The following is a 15,463-nucleotide window of genomic DNA, read 5'->3' as shown; positions in this document are numbered from 1 at the left end:
TAAAGACGTTCTAAGAACGTCCCTATGTCCTGAAAACGTACTTGGAGATTTGTTGGAGATTTTGTGCTGTTTACACTGTTAAATCCGTAGTGTCAAATTATACTCAATTTGAGTTATTTTTAACCATTCCTATAAGTCGCCACTGCTCCTACTAAATATGTCGTTAATTTAACTAATGTAATGGAGTTAAATAATTTAACTTAAGAAATGTATTAAATTTGACTAAAATTTAGTTTATTTTTTATTATGTATACGTTAATGTAACCTTTGTTTTAGTAAAAAATGACTTAATATTGTTTTAAATGGGTTGATTAGATGTGGTTGTTTTTTTAAACACATGTTTTGCGTTAAAATAGTAAATTTTGATACACATGATAGTTAAAAATAACTAAATATTATTTAACTCAAGAAAATTGGTTTAAATTTGACCCTCCAATATTTAACAGTGTAGGATCTAAAATGTACGAAGCATTGTTGCATTTTGTATCGTGCTTCGGACAAATGCCGAAAAATATGAAATGACGGTAATTTGTGAGATGATGATAATTTTTTTTATTCTACGACAAAGTCTTCGTCTCTTCCAGTAAGGTTAGCCTCAGGAGCAGGATTAAGCATTTACCCATAAATTATGATATTCTTCGTCTACGTGTAGCCAATTCGAACTATGTATGAGATCATCTATGCACTCTAAATTTCTTGGAGTGAGACTTTACTCCAAAATAATGAAAATTGCGCCAGTCAAAGTTAGAGTGAGAATTTCACTTCAAACGAGTGAAAACTCCAAGCGAGCAGTATTTTTACTGGTTTGGAGAGAGTTCTCACTTGTTTGGACTGAAGTTCTCGCTGTAACTTTGACTGACGCAATTTTCACTACCTTGGAGTGAAGTCTCACTCAAAGAAATTTAGAGTGTACAGACTGTAAATAATCTATAGAGTTTGTCTGAAGAATGAGAGTTACAAAATTGATGAGGAAACAGTCGATAATTTTGCCGGTGTTCTGTAATTATCCTTGGGTTTGAAATGAAAGTCGCAAAGCACTGATAAGTCAGTCCCGTCGGTAATTACTTTATCTTGATCCGATGGATTTGGGTAACACCTTATCGGTAACGAAACACACGCGGTTTTAGTAATATTTGTTTATTAGTAATGTTGCATTATTATTACTTTTATACATATTTGATATTGGCCATCAACAAATATGTTACAATTTTTATCTCCCCACCCCTCGTGTTCATTCGTTTGTTCGAAAACTAACGATATATTTTTGCAATAATAATAATAATAAATAGCAATAATAATAATAGTAATAATAATAGTACATAATAATTCATGGTCATTGCGTGACAAGTACCAGTATTGAATCGTTCCGCGCTAAAACTGTACATCGTCGTTCTGAGCTCGCTCCGCAATAAGTAAACGATGCGCGTGTGCGGGACAACGCGTGGCAGAATGCAGCATATGAACCGATATCTAATGAAATTAGTGACCCTAAAACTTAATCTACAGTGTGCTCTTTGCTTCCTGTTTTTGTTCTCTGTCTTTTTCTGGCTTAAAGCCTGATCTACAATATTCTCTTTGCGTTCTGTTTCTTGTCTTCTATCTTTTTCTGGCTTAAAGCTTAAGGTTGAGTCAGAAAGAGAAAGAAGCAGGAAGCAAGGAACATATTGTAGATCAGGCTTTAAGGTTTGAATCAAAATGCGACAAAGAGAAAGAAACAGGAAGCAAAGAATATATTGCAGATCAAACTTTACAAGTGAATAACGTAATGTAGATGTATTTGTACGTGTCTGCACGTGTATGTGTGTGTGTGTGTGTGTGTGTGCGGGTGTCTTTCTGTCTGCTGTGTGATGTATGATGTGTAATATCGATATGGAGCGAAATCGTACGGAGAATCAATCGCGAGGCGCGTCACGATTCGCGCGAATCCTCGCGCCGCGTTGCCACTTTAGCTGAGCTCGTCTCGCACGTTTTCGTGCTGAAAGCGTCATTCTACTTTTGTCGCTCATTACATATCAAAGACAGAATGACGTCTTCAGCATGGAAGCGTGCGAGAACGAACTTAGCCTTCGACTTCCCCCGCGAACGTTAAATGTCGCAAACATTAGTTTCGTTCGCGTTGCTTGCACTCCTGACACTTTTGCACTTAATGCCCGTTGCACATCAGACACGATGATTGAATGAAATTCAATGAGAGCTCTTCTTTCGAAAGAAAGGTCCAGTGTGCAACGAGGGTTGTGTGTAAAAATGTCAAAAACGCAAACTTACTCTCTTCCAATCGTATCTTTCCACAAACACTTCACCCTCTTTGTCGTGCACCCGCGCGCGCACGTGAAGAGAGCGAAAACACCGTGGCGTTGCGTAAAAGTTCGCCCCGCGATCGACTATCGGCGCCACGGCGCGATCGATCGATTGCTTGTTCGATCGCTCGAAAGCGAGTCGCGCGGTTCGCTTACTTTGCCCCGGTCCGTAAGTCCCGATCTACAATAGATATAGTAACTTTTAAGCTTTAAGAAATAACCAATCATAGTCGAATTATAGAAGAATAATCAGTTGTGATTGGTCAATTTCTTAGGCTCAAAGCTTACTACACTCATTGTAGATCGGGACTAAAACCCGTGTCAGACTAGCGGTTATTGACCGGATTGCGATTAGCAATCAGTGACTACTCTTCTACCAATCAGAGCAAAACAGTCACCGAATGAGATTAATTAGACAATGGTCTGCTCAGAGTTGGGAATTAACTGTTTACCGTTACTTTGTTTCGGTAACAATTTGATAACGCCGTTACTTTCTTCTATCTGCCACGAAAAAGTAACGGCGTTATATTTTCTTTCGTAACGCAACCGTTACTTTTCGTTATTTTCTAAGGCTCCTAGCTACTCGCCGTGGCCATCTTGATTTGTGACGTCAAAAGAGCGAGGGAATGCATATCCAAAATTCTTGCAAAATACGTCGAAATCAAAAGATATATCCAAAACATTGCTCGCGATCGATTAAATGCAGACAGTCTCTACTTCATGATCGTCAATCGCGATACAATCGGCGATCTAATGTGACACGGGCTGCTTCAGATACTCTCTCTCTCGAGTCGCACGATTGATCGCGCGTATTCATCGTCGCCGTGCTCATTGTTCGCGCACGAAGGGAAATCCAATCGTTTCGCGTCGCTCTTGATGTGTATGATCGGCCTCTTACTATCGGTAGTATAATTCAGCGTGATCGCAAAGGGCAGGCTCAGTATTCTTCTTCGTAAAAAAATAGTTCGCCGCGAGTGCTCTCGGAATCTCAGCGTTTCCGACTGATCTGCGCAAGAGTCGCGTAGAGAGTAACGACTGCTTCGCACGTGCGGTGTATGTGTGTGTTGCTGTTTATTACAACGGCGACCCCCGGTTGTTGACGAAGTTTCTTCTGAACCGCGGTGGTTCAAACAACCGGGTCGGATACCATTTTGCGAAGTTATGCCGCTGCCAGGGCTGGTGAGCGTCGAATTTCCGGAGATTGCGCGCGCAGTGCGCGAGAGGAGAAACGGTAATAACGTAGTACTCTGCGGATCTCAAAGCGGATTAAATGGCGTTTGAAATTGCACCCCGCACGAGTACATCGGTCCAAGTGATCATCGGTAAATGATGCCGCTAAATGAAATATGTCATAATAGCGCGTTAACGTGCCTCCAATTTTAACACGCTCTACTGGCAGCTTGCATTAATACACGTATGTGTGTTCTAATCTCATGCACCGTCTCTAAAGGCTTCTGGATACTCACTGCGGAACTCTGGATTGATGACGTCAGAAAACGCATATCCAAAATTCTTCCGTGTCATTTCTTAAATAAAGAGATATCTCTATGAAAGAACACTTCTGATCGCTGAAACATATTTGTAAAATATTCGGATAACTATCCTTTTCTCTTGACAGTCAATAAATAGCTATAAAATTAACGTGTAACCTTCTATCTTTCCCCGTGATTTTGCCATGTCATTTCAGGGCTATTTATTGACTATCAAGAAAAAGGTTAGTTTACGGAATATTTTACAAGTATATTCGAGTGATTTGAAGTGTTCTTTCAAATATCTTCTTATTTGGAAATGGCACGTAAACATTTTCAGCGTGTCATTTTTCACTTGACGTGACGTCATAATCCAATATGGCTGCAACGAATACTCAGGCGCTTTAACCCATAAATATTGTTTAGGAACGTCTTTTAAACATTGAGAGACGATATTTGAAGTTACAACACTTTACACATATATGTGTGATCATTTAAACTGCTAGTATAATGCGTTAAAAATGGAAGCGTATTAATGGAACGTCGGATATCAACATAATGCAGTTTCGTTAAGTTATACTGTTTTCCAATTTGATTGGAATTATATACAGTTGTAAATATTCTTACAGAATAAAAGTACAAATATCAATGCATGAAAAGGTACCAAATATTGTATGAAAAATTTTTACTAAAAATTGTGCTAAAACAATTTTTTACTAATAATTTCTTTTTATTTCTGATACAATATATACGTGGTGTAATAAATATTTTTTAATAAAATATTTTTTGTTTTTGATATAATATTTCATACCTTTTCATGCATTGACATTTGTACTTTTACTTTCTTGTATTTTTTTGAAAAGATTTGCAATTTTATGCAACCAAATAGAAAAACAGTGCAATCTACGCGACCTACGAAGCTGCATTATGTCAATATCCAGCATCCTCTTAACATGTTATAACACATTTCATTTTATCATGTAATTATGTCACGTTTAAATCATTAATACATATTGTGTGCATTAGCACTGAGAGCAGCAAATGTTAGATCCGAATGCCTGAATCGTTCGATTCGCGCACAGACGAATCGAGCGCAACACGGTTTACGTTAGAATAGATTTCTCCTCTCTTTCTCTTTCTCTCTCTTTCTCTCTCTTCCTTTCTCTCTTCTTTTTTGCCTCATTCGAAAAGAATACCGCACTCACAGCCGTTATTGTCAGTTTGTCTGGACGTCACTAAATATTCAGCACATACTAACGCGCGACTACTAAGATAGAAGCTCGTAACGCGAGGGAGGTTTTAGATCGCTTTTAGATTTCTTCGTGGCACTATACTCAACTCTCCGAGAACGAAAACGAGAGAGGAAATAGGTAAAAGCATTCTTCGAACGTGGTCGTCAATTATTCGAGATCGTCGAGCGTCGATCCGACGTCGATGCCACAGACATATAGAATAGATTATACGTTGCTGTAGGAAGAATGAAGTCAGCATTAGTAAGAGAAAACAATGAATGAAGAGTAATAGAGTTCCTCTGGTCAGAGTTAGGACAAAGTATGATGATTCCTGATCGATCTGCATTCTGTCCGCCATTTTTAGAGATGACATGAGTGAGAGTACGAGAGAAACTCTAACAGAAGTGAAGTAGTAACTCTAAGACCGAAATGACAAAGCACGCTGCAACTTTCTCTCCTTCTCTCATTCACTCACTCACTTCTTCCCTACGAATAGCAGTCGATGTCCCAACTCTGACTTGAGGAACTCTGGAGAGCAAGACAACTTTCGTTGTCTAACTGTACAATTAGTGGAAAGAACGAAGAAGAAGAAACGATCGCATGATCAATGTGTCCTCTCTTTCTTTCACTATGTCACATTCTCTTTTGTTTCTCCTACATCGCTCCCTCATAGGTCCATGTCAACAGTCACAACTTGAAACACGTGAGATACTAAGATCTGAATTTAAACTTATATTTGAGTTTTATTACTTGAATAATATACGCGATATCACATTTGTAATCGCAATTAAGCTGAGAAACTCACATCTAATTCCAAAGCCCGTATTAGTAATCCTTACTTAAAACTCGTTTCGTAAAGTGAGATACTCAGAATTTCAGATGCTTTGAATTCAGAAATTGGATGAGAGTTTTTCAATTAAATTGCGATTACAAATGTGATATCGCGTATATTATATGGTTCAAGTAAAAAACTTGGATCTAACTCTGAGCAGAAATTTGAGTGACTCACATAAGACAAGTTTCAGGTGACAAATATTAATCAAAGTTCAAATCTGAGTACTTTGTCTAGTAGCAAGGTTCAGCCATCCTGTAAGCGTGCGCTAGTCTATTCTATAAGTCTATGGTCGACGCACACGTGCACCACGACCTGTGACGCGAGGAAACTCTCTCGCCACCTCGGGCTCGTATCGATTTCTGAATCAACGTGTCTCGACGCGCCTCGATTCGAGATCTACTCGTTGCCACTTCTCGGTGAACGGACAGGCGCGGCCGTAAGTCGAGCAAACGTGAAAAGTCCGACAATCTTCGTCTTGTGATTTCAGGCCCGTGTGAATGGCGTTTTGCGTGCCCGACGCGCGTGCAAGCCCGCAGCGTGCTCGTCCTCGACCCTGCTGCTGCGGGTCTAGGCACGATCTCTAGAGTCCCGCATGCCACTCGCTAATCCTGTCCTACGTGGTCTACGCGAACAACGCTGAGGGGACCAGAAGGCGGATGATGTGTGGAGTGTGCGTGCATGTCACGTGCGTGTGCTGACGGACGAGACCCGGCGATGGAGCGTGCAATCAACGATGCGTCAACATTCGCAAGCGGTAAGTCAACGATTTTTAATCGTTCAACAATATACACATATGTATATATTAAATATATGCATACATATATATCGTTAATGAAAGAGAAAAGCGGCTTATATCGGGAGTGTCGTCTCCGACACGGTCGGCACGCGTCGCGTCGCAGGGCTGACGCCGCGACGAGCGCTCTCTCTCTCGACCTTTTTCCCGCATTCGCTAGAAAAAATCTTGCCTAACTAATTGGACCTCGTCGTTTGTCGTCGCGCGGCCTACGAAGGGTCAAAGAGTGCGGACAGATTGGAGGTAAAGAATGCCAGCTAGGCGCGCGCGACTCGCCGGCTAGGGTCGCGCGCGGAGAGAAATCGCGAGAGACGCGCGATGATTACATTACGGACGCGAGATAGAGAGAAGCACGATAATGTGTATGTATATAATATATGTATACAATAATGAACGACTTGAGAGAAGTTTTACGGAACAAGAGCGCTTTTCCGTGTCTTACAGTAGGGTGAAGCGCGTCGACTCGAGACGACGCGAGAACGAGCGCCGAGACAATCCGCGTTCGCCGTTTCTTCTTTCTTTTTCTTTTACGGTGATAGGATGGTACATACATGGCACGCCCGAGAAGCCTCGGATCCGGGTTGCCGTCGAGATAACGCGAACTCGCGTCGTTAGAGTAATGCTCGCGCGTGCGGTGCATACTCCGGCACTCAAAAAAATGATTTTGCAGCCATAGCGAAAATTATCTCGAGAAATTAGTCAAGATGGATGAATGATTAGTAGACACTGCGATGTCGCGCATATGTTTCGTATTAAATCAATCACAGAGATAGAATTTCTATTTGAACTATCTGTGAAACTGTTAGCGAGCCGATCTCTCCGTGCGGATTAAAGCTAGTCGCGCCTCTTATAGAAATAACTGTAGAGGAAGAGAGATCATGTGTGATCATCACACCCGCTTAAATTTGCTCGCAGAATATATTGCAGGAATGCTGCTGCTGCAAATTCCACATACCACAGACAATATCCAGCAGATACAAAAAACAGCGATAAATTTTGACTGTGACACTTGGAATTCTACCTGGACTAGCAAAACGTTTTTTCTGAGTGGAAAGAAGTGCGGCGCACCCGTGCATACAATTCAACAGAAATCCCGCGTCGACAAAAGGAAATGAGTGCGACAGACAAATCAATCAATCGACCGCGCATTGCATTGCCTTATAAATCGTATAAAAATCTCCTATAATATCAACCTAGCCTTACAATGCCTTAAAAGTACGGTGTATCGGGGATTTGTATAATGCCTGCACCGGACCTGCCTGCGACGGCGAGACGTTCTCCGCGATCTGCGCGCGAGCGCACGGAGATTATCGGGCAAAAAGCGCGCGTTTATTCAGCCCTTGTTAGATCATGTATAATAAACAGAGAACTGATTAAATATTGAAATTCGACGAGTTGAACTTGCGATCTCAATTCGCTTCGTTTGATCAAGTTCTAATCTTTAACCCCTTAAGTGGAATGCTCGGAAAAGTGAGTTTAGCAGTAATTTAATAAATATTAATGAATATTTTTAAAAAATTTTTTAATAAATTTTAATAAATATTAAAATTCCTTTCGATTTACTTAGAGCCGATTTTTCCAACTTCTTGATAAGCTAACTAACAGTTAAATCATATTATGTCTGTCTTTATTTTTCCTTCAAATTGGACAAACATATGATTTAACTATTAACATTTTCCTCTTACCCTCATAGCAAATACAAATTGAACCCGGATAACATGCATGTCTAAAAGATGTCGAAAAGATATCTTTTAGACATGCATGTTATCTGGGAATATATCTTATCTATTTTTACAAATTCTTAAAGAAATAACAATAAAGAGAAGAGAAACGTGGATGTATTAAAAAAAACATAAAAACCCGTCCTGAAGGGGATCGCGCAGTCATTTTAAATCACCACTAAAGAGGTTAACGCGCAATCCTCAATATCTAGGTTGCCTTCAAAAACGTTTTTGAAGAAGAGATTTCACTGAAAGTCTGTGGTATACATTACCGTATACTACGGATTTTCAGGAAAATCTTCCTTCAAAGGACGCTTTGAAATGCGACTCTAGTCCGACACGGGCTTCACGTGGATCGTCGCGATTCAAACGGATCGACCGGATAATCGATTATTGCCCGTCCTCCGAATGAGATCAGGTTAGCGAATGACGAGCCGACGACGTCGCCGTCGCCGCATCGAGCCGAAGTTGGAGCTGGACTCTCGAGTCCGTCGCGAGGAAAGAATAAGGAGAGGAAAGGTGCCGCGAGCGATGAGCTTCCCGAGTTGTTCTCGGGACCAAAAATGGAAGCGGTGATGATAAGCGGTGGCTTCGCGGCGAACTCGATCGAACTCCGGCTGATGACGACGACGACATGTGCTTTCGCGCCGATATGTGCCTCTCTCGCGGACGATGCGGCAGCGTCCGCGAGATCGCTCGCGCGCCGTCTCGCGCAGTCTCGCGGCGCGCAAAAGCGAATCGAAAAATAAGTCGGAGACACGTGAGAGATAGCGAGTACTTCGGTTCTTTCGTACAAGAGACTTCCACGAGCGCGCGCCAGGACCGCTCGCTCGCTCGCGTGCGATTCTGCGAGCAGGACACTTTCGAAGCGGCACGCGGCTATCCGAGACGAGGTCGCCTTCCGTCGAGATCGGGATGCGGATTCACTCTTCGTGCTTCACTCTCGGGAGTGATTCAATTTTCGTGTTCCGACGACGGCTCGCGAATTCGCCGTGGACACGTCGCAGATAGCCGGTCAAACGGTTCGCTTGCGTGCGACGAAACAGGAGACAGAGATTCGTTCCGAGGTATCCTAACACGCGGAACTGTACCATTCGCCCGATGCTAATACGAATTTACCCGAGTGCTTTGGCTCTCCTCCGCTCTCATCCACAAATTTGCGCAATATAAAATCCTAGTTTAATATGGCCGGTAATTTGTTTCCATTTTTTGTTCATCTTCTCTCTCTTTCTATCTGTTTCTCTCTCCCTCTATTTCTCTCTCTCTCTCTCTCTCTCTCTCTCTCTCTCTCTCTCTCTCTTGCTCTCCATTTCTCTCTCTCTTTCTCGAACCATCTCTTTCCACCTACCCCCCCGCCCCCATTTGTTATTACAATATACTTATGTATGAGTAGATTTTATATTTAACTGCAATTAGTAAATAGATAATCGCAAGCTTATATCTAATTTCAATTTATACCTCGTGTGTGTGTGTATGTGTGTGTATGTCTCGTGTATGTGTATCGTAATACTAAACCACATTCATTTTTTTCTATGTAACGAGAACCTTCGTCGTTCGCGAATTTTCTCGCTCTTTCTCTCTCTCTCTTTCTCTTTCTCGCTCACTCGCACTATTTCTCTCTCTCTCTCTCTCTCTCTCTCTCTCTCTTTCTCTCATACTCTCATACACGCGCACAACGCACACAACGTTCTCTCTACTACTTTCGCTCCCCTACATCAGTAGGTGTTTTCGCGGTTTCGTATTGCAAAAGCCCGGTTTATGTTTTCTTTTTTTTTTTTCTTTTTATTCATCGTCGCCCACGCAAGTGTCAAACAGAGAATTCGTCAACACCGTCAAGTGAATCCAGAAAATAACCACCTTCGTGACGCGAATGATGCGCACGAAAGGTCGCGGCGGCTGTGATCTCGACCGAGTTGCGGCATTTATCAGCGTTTCCTGTCGTTTCTCGTTAGGGGTGTATTTCGTACTCGGGGCACCGACAGAGCGTCAAGCTTACACGGATAATTTTTACGCGGAAAAATCTCTCTGTGCGTTTAACCCTTAACTACTGACACTGAAGCACGCTCTAGACGATTCGTTTTTCGCGGTGATCGAAGGCGTCGGATTTTTGGAGAGACTAATGTCTCCTTTCGAGAACGACGGAGAAGAAAAAACGAGAAAAAGAGAAAAAACAAAGTAAATACAGACACTGATGTTTCCTTCTGTTCACTTTGCGCGAGTGTCGACAAGGAGTCGTACAATAGCCTAGAGACAGTTCGCGATAACCCTTGAAACCGTCATTGTAAGTGCCTACGCGTCTATAAAAATCGAAAATAGTTAAGGGTTAACGATCTCATAAAACTTCACGCTCGTATTTTATCGAGCCGCAACGCAAGCTCGTAACAGCATCTCCAATCGAAACTTCGATTCTACATGAATCCCGCAAATACCGTCGACTCTCTTTAAAGGACCAATAGAAATTCTTGAGATATAATATTTTACAGATTATACTACTTTGAAGTAAACGATTACTTTGAAGGAAATGACTACTTTCCGCCTTTTTGGGACTGGGATTTCAAAAATTATTTAACATTTTGTTACAGCATATTGCTGAAGAGGATAACAAATATTAATTAGGTGAGAAAAAGGAAATGTATGTGGAAAAGGAAGGGATAATATAAGATACTTTGTGACAGAATATAAAATTGTAAAAAAATAGTTTGAGAAAGAATGTTGAATATTGAATGATGAATATTTTTTTACCAGGTCATTAAGAAGAAGAAAAATAAATTCTAAACTCTCTCTTCAACTCCCGATGACGGCACATTCCTTTATTCTCGGTGAACTCGTCGAACGACCGTCCAAATCAAAAGTATGCGTAAGAAAAATCATTAACACACCTGGAAATATATATCGCTGCTTGTGTTCTGCGTCCTCCGTTCTAGCTTTCCGATCTAGCATCCTGGCTCCCGGCTGCTCCGTGGTTTCGGATACTCACTGACACTGACACTCGTGTAGATGCGATTCGATCGTGTGGGAAGCACGTGTTAACAAACGCGGCGACGAGAGCCTCCCGACGAAACACCTCAAAAATCGCCGTGATATTTCAATTAGCCGACGAGAATTGTGAACTACTTTTGTGATCCGCGCGTCGTGCTCGTCGGCTCGAGACGTAACGACTCGGTCACGAGTAAGTCCCGGTTACGGTGCGCGACGCGCGGGATTGCCAAAACAATGGACACAAAGGACTACGTCATTGATCGACAACCGTCGTCACCCATCACTGTACAGCCGAGAGATGACAACACAAACATTCGGAACTTTCGATGGTCAAATTATCAACTGTCAAGACGTTTGCGCGCGTAACAGTCGCAACGGTGTGGACATCCATAATGTTATTCCCTAAAAATTTTACGCCAAAATTCGAAACATAGAGGAATGCCCCGAAAAGTCATAAATCTCGAAATCAGAATACTGAGGCAATTTCCCGAAATATTGGGACTGAGTGATATCCTTAGAAACTGTAAACTCGAAGTTCGAATTTACCTAGATAATTTTTCGAACAACAAATTTTCCGAAATATTGTAAATGAACGAGGTGCCGAAAAGCTATAAAGCCGAGGCTCGAAAACAGAGATATAATTGCCTGAAAAATAATTCTTTCTAAATATCGCAGCGTACCAGAAATCGATACTTAACGAACTTAATCTATAGAGTTTACATACAATAAACATAAGTTTGTTATATATGTTTGTTTTCGAAAAATTCTTTATATCTCTATATAATCTTGATATATAATAATTATCTTGATATAAATTTCGGAATTATATGTAGATTTTCGGAGATATTGCATACTTTCACAATATTTCAGGAAAATTGTTCTCAGGAAATTAATTTCGAATTTCGGGATTATGACTTTTCAGGGTATTACTTCATGTTTAAATTTTCGAGATTTTAATTTTATAGGACATTGCATGTCAACACCCGTAATACATATCGACAGTGTGTCACTCTTAATATCTGACGGTCACTGCCGGTTAGTATGCGAGCTTTGATTAAAACCGCGCTTTTTATCGACTTTTATTTTCGTGCGGTATCATTGAGCATCTGACCACGATGATGGCCAAGAGCTGACTCCAGGATGCAGGATACATCGGTGACGAGACTCACAGCTTCTTCACTTTCACTTCATTTGAATCTTCAAATTTTAATGAAGTTTTTAACAAGACATAGCAAGAAGAGAAGATTATGAAAGAAGAGGGTTTATTGGGTCATATTCCAATTTGCCTGTTAATCTTTATTAGATCATTTAACGTTTGCTTGTTGCAGTTTCTGTTTGCAGTCTGATAAGTTAAAATTAAAAGTTCAGAAAATTAAATGACTTTCAAATGAATATTTCTTTTTATGCTCAGGACAAAATAGTGATCAATAAGCATCTGTAGGATCAAAAAACAGTAGTTACACAGTGGTGTACTTCGAGCATCCCCATTAGTCCTTTCAGCTTGACGGAATTTGCGTGATCAGTGTAGAGTCAACATTTCGACTCAGGTCTCCTCGATACGTACTAAATTCCTCTCCTTTCAGCCCCCTCCCACTCGTTCGACAGAACCAACACTGTCGCGTTTCGCCGTCTCTCTTTCTCTCTCTCTCGCGCGCGCACGAAATTTCACTAATCCCGAAATGTAACGGCGCGGGGAAGCGAGGAAGGGTCGTTAATTTTCACCCGTCGCATCAGATTGTTTGCAGGATATAGCTCTCTCGGACATTTATATATAGGAACGAGTCGCCATGAGCGATACAGTACGCAGTTAATACCTAAAGCGAGAGCTGAGATCTGGGATCGGCCGCGCTAAAAAATCGCAATTTTGATTCGTGCGAGTTCGTGATACACGCGCTTCTCTCGCTTTTAAAACGCCTACTAAAATCCTAATAATCGAGCGAGCGTCTCGAGGAACACACGTACACGCCGTTGTCGAAGACGAGATCCTTCCTCTTGGGCATCGTCACGACTTACGTACCGAGCTGCGAGATATCAATGATACCTCGTGCGAATTTCATTTCGTCGAGCCACGCGCGGCGCGGGTTTCTGTCCCTCCGCTTATTTATTCATCTAAAAAGCCTCTCCGTGCCGCCCCCTCCCCCGTCCCCGTAAATGCGTAAAACCACGTATCTACACGCGAGCGCGCGCGACGAGCTGCCGATTAAAAACGGTTGCCTAAAATGCACTTACACGACGCCTTTATATCGTTTTTACTAAGAAGCCGGGGGCAATCCTCGAGATATGTCTGTGTTGAGAGAATAATCTTTTATGATAACTATGTCCTCTCTTTCTCTCTCTCTCTCTCTCTCTCTCTCTCTCTCTCTTTTTTTCTCTCTCTCTCTCTCCCTTTTTCTCGCCGTGTACTGCGCTTACACACGGAGAGGAAGAAGTCACGGTGATCTCTCACAGCGAGGCGCTTCCCCACCTGTGTCTCTTGATTAGCGGTCGCGCTCGGCAACGTTAGCACTTAATTGCATTGCGGTGGCTTTCGCAAGCTTTTGTTTATTTAATATATCCATACGTTTCCCTCGCTTCTTCTCACAAGAAGCGGACGAAAAGCCATATACGACGCTCATGTCATATGTGATTTATAGTGGGATCTCTTTCTCTTTCTGCGTGCATGTATATTCTTTCTATAATATTTAATATGTATAATGTAATTATATTAATATCCTGTATCTGCAGAGACTTCTTTCTCTCTCTCTCCCTCTCTCTCTCACACACACACACACACACACACAAACAAACAAACATACGTTCTTTCTCTCTTTCTCGTCGTGCGTGAAAAAAATAAATCTCTCAGCGCATTTTCTTCGTGTCGCGGAACGTTCCATCCGCTTGCGCGTTATCTTACGCGCTCGATTAGCTCAGAATAGCTGAATGGTGTGTATGTGTGTACTTGGTACGCATATTTATTTTTTTTCTTTTATTTAGACTATTTGTTTTTCGAGGAGCTTACTTATAACGATGTCGCGGGATCGATCGAAAGCGAATCGCGCGCGACAACAAGTTACACGTGAACGTGAAGGATATACGCGAGGGAAAAGGAAATCATAATAATAATAATAATAATAATACAGGACCCTAAGTAGAGGGAGGGGCGTATAACGAAGGTTAGTCGGTGCTTCGGACAACGGCGATTCGTCATCTTCTCTAACTAACGAATAGAATTCATGCTTAAACGCAAAGGAGCGCCACGTTTCGTATATAAACTTAACACGCGAGAACCGGCGACAACCTCTTATTATTGCACAGCTCTTTTCGCCTTTTTCTTCCTTCCTCTTTTACTATTATTAGCGGCATACGTACCAGGCGTTGCAACCTAGCGACAACACCGTACACACGTGACGACAAACAATATAACGTCACGTCATTGCACTTGATCCTCCCGCGAGACGCATCTCTCCCGAACGTTCTTTCACACGTTTCACTTGCCGGATAATCGCGAGTCTTCTTCCTGTTCCTCCTCTTCTTCGTTTTCTTCGTCTCCCTCGTCTCTCCCTCCTCTCGTATGACTCGTCTTAGTGCGTCGCGGTGGTAGTAGGTTCACCGGAATATGTTCGCGGATGTCCACTGCGGCGATTTCGTAACGGAGGCGATGATTCAGGGGGGGAGGAGGGGTAGTGTCTACCTCCTCGAGGATTCACATCTCCCGAAATGAAAACGCAGGTGGAGGTTCGCGATCGTGTTAGTCACGCGAAAATAGGACAGCGTGTCGTAGCGTCGCTTGCAGCGTTCGAATTTGAGCTCGGGGGGTGGACTTTGCGTGTCCCCAAACAAAGTTTCGGGATCAATATAGGCAGGCGTTGTTCAGCTTCGAGAGTGAACGATGAGAACCTTCTGGAGTTCGCACTAAAGACTTCGATGTCTGGAGCTTCGTTACGTCGGTGTGGATGAGCGCGCTCGTCTCGCTGTCGCCTCTCGATCTTCTCGCTGCTTTCATCTGCTGATGGGGACCGCTTCGCGACGTTAGACCCTCGATCTTGCCTGCCGCGTATGCATGTTATGCCGCACACCCGCCAGAGATATCTCACCAGAATCGCTGAGCGCTGTCCCACAGGTTCTTCAGACTCGATCGGAACTCGAAGCGGAAGTTCT

General features: G+C 42.4%; 2 protein-coding genes across 4 annotated transcripts in view; one reads left to right on the top strand and one right to left on the bottom strand.

Annotated features, from left to right (window-relative positions):
* The window catches only part of LOC116842510 (tau-tubulin kinase homolog Asator), a 34,040-nt gene extending 18,586 nt beyond the window's left edge, over positions 1 to 15,454 (bottom strand). For all 3 annotated transcript variants that reach the window (XM_032811832.1, XM_032811833.1, XM_032811836.1), the window contains exon 1: positions 11,227 to 15,454. The gene's annotated coding sequence lies outside the window, so the exon portion shown is untranslated. The remainder of the gene's footprint in view (positions 1 to 11,226) is intronic.
* The window catches only part of LOC116842520, a 64,203-nt gene that overhangs the window by 2,221 nt on the left and 46,519 nt on the right, over positions 1 to 15,463 (top strand). Inside the window, exon 3 of the mRNA XM_032811859.1 lies at positions 6,321 to 6,587. Coding sequence (XP_032667750.1) covers positions 6,512 to 6,587 — 76 coding nt within the window. The 5' untranslated portion in view covers positions 6,321 to 6,511. The remainder of the gene's footprint in view (positions 1 to 6,320; positions 6,588 to 15,463) is intronic.

The sequence above is a fragment of the Odontomachus brunneus genome, unplaced genomic scaffold (assembly GCF_010583005.1).
Source record: "Odontomachus brunneus isolate Ranch 3 - 2012 unplaced genomic scaffold, Obru_v1 Obru_scaffold_025, whole genome shotgun sequence".
Taxonomy (NCBI): domain Eukaryota; kingdom Metazoa; phylum Arthropoda; class Insecta; order Hymenoptera; family Formicidae; genus Odontomachus; species Odontomachus brunneus.
This window is presented reverse-complemented; position numbering and strand designations above follow the sequence as displayed.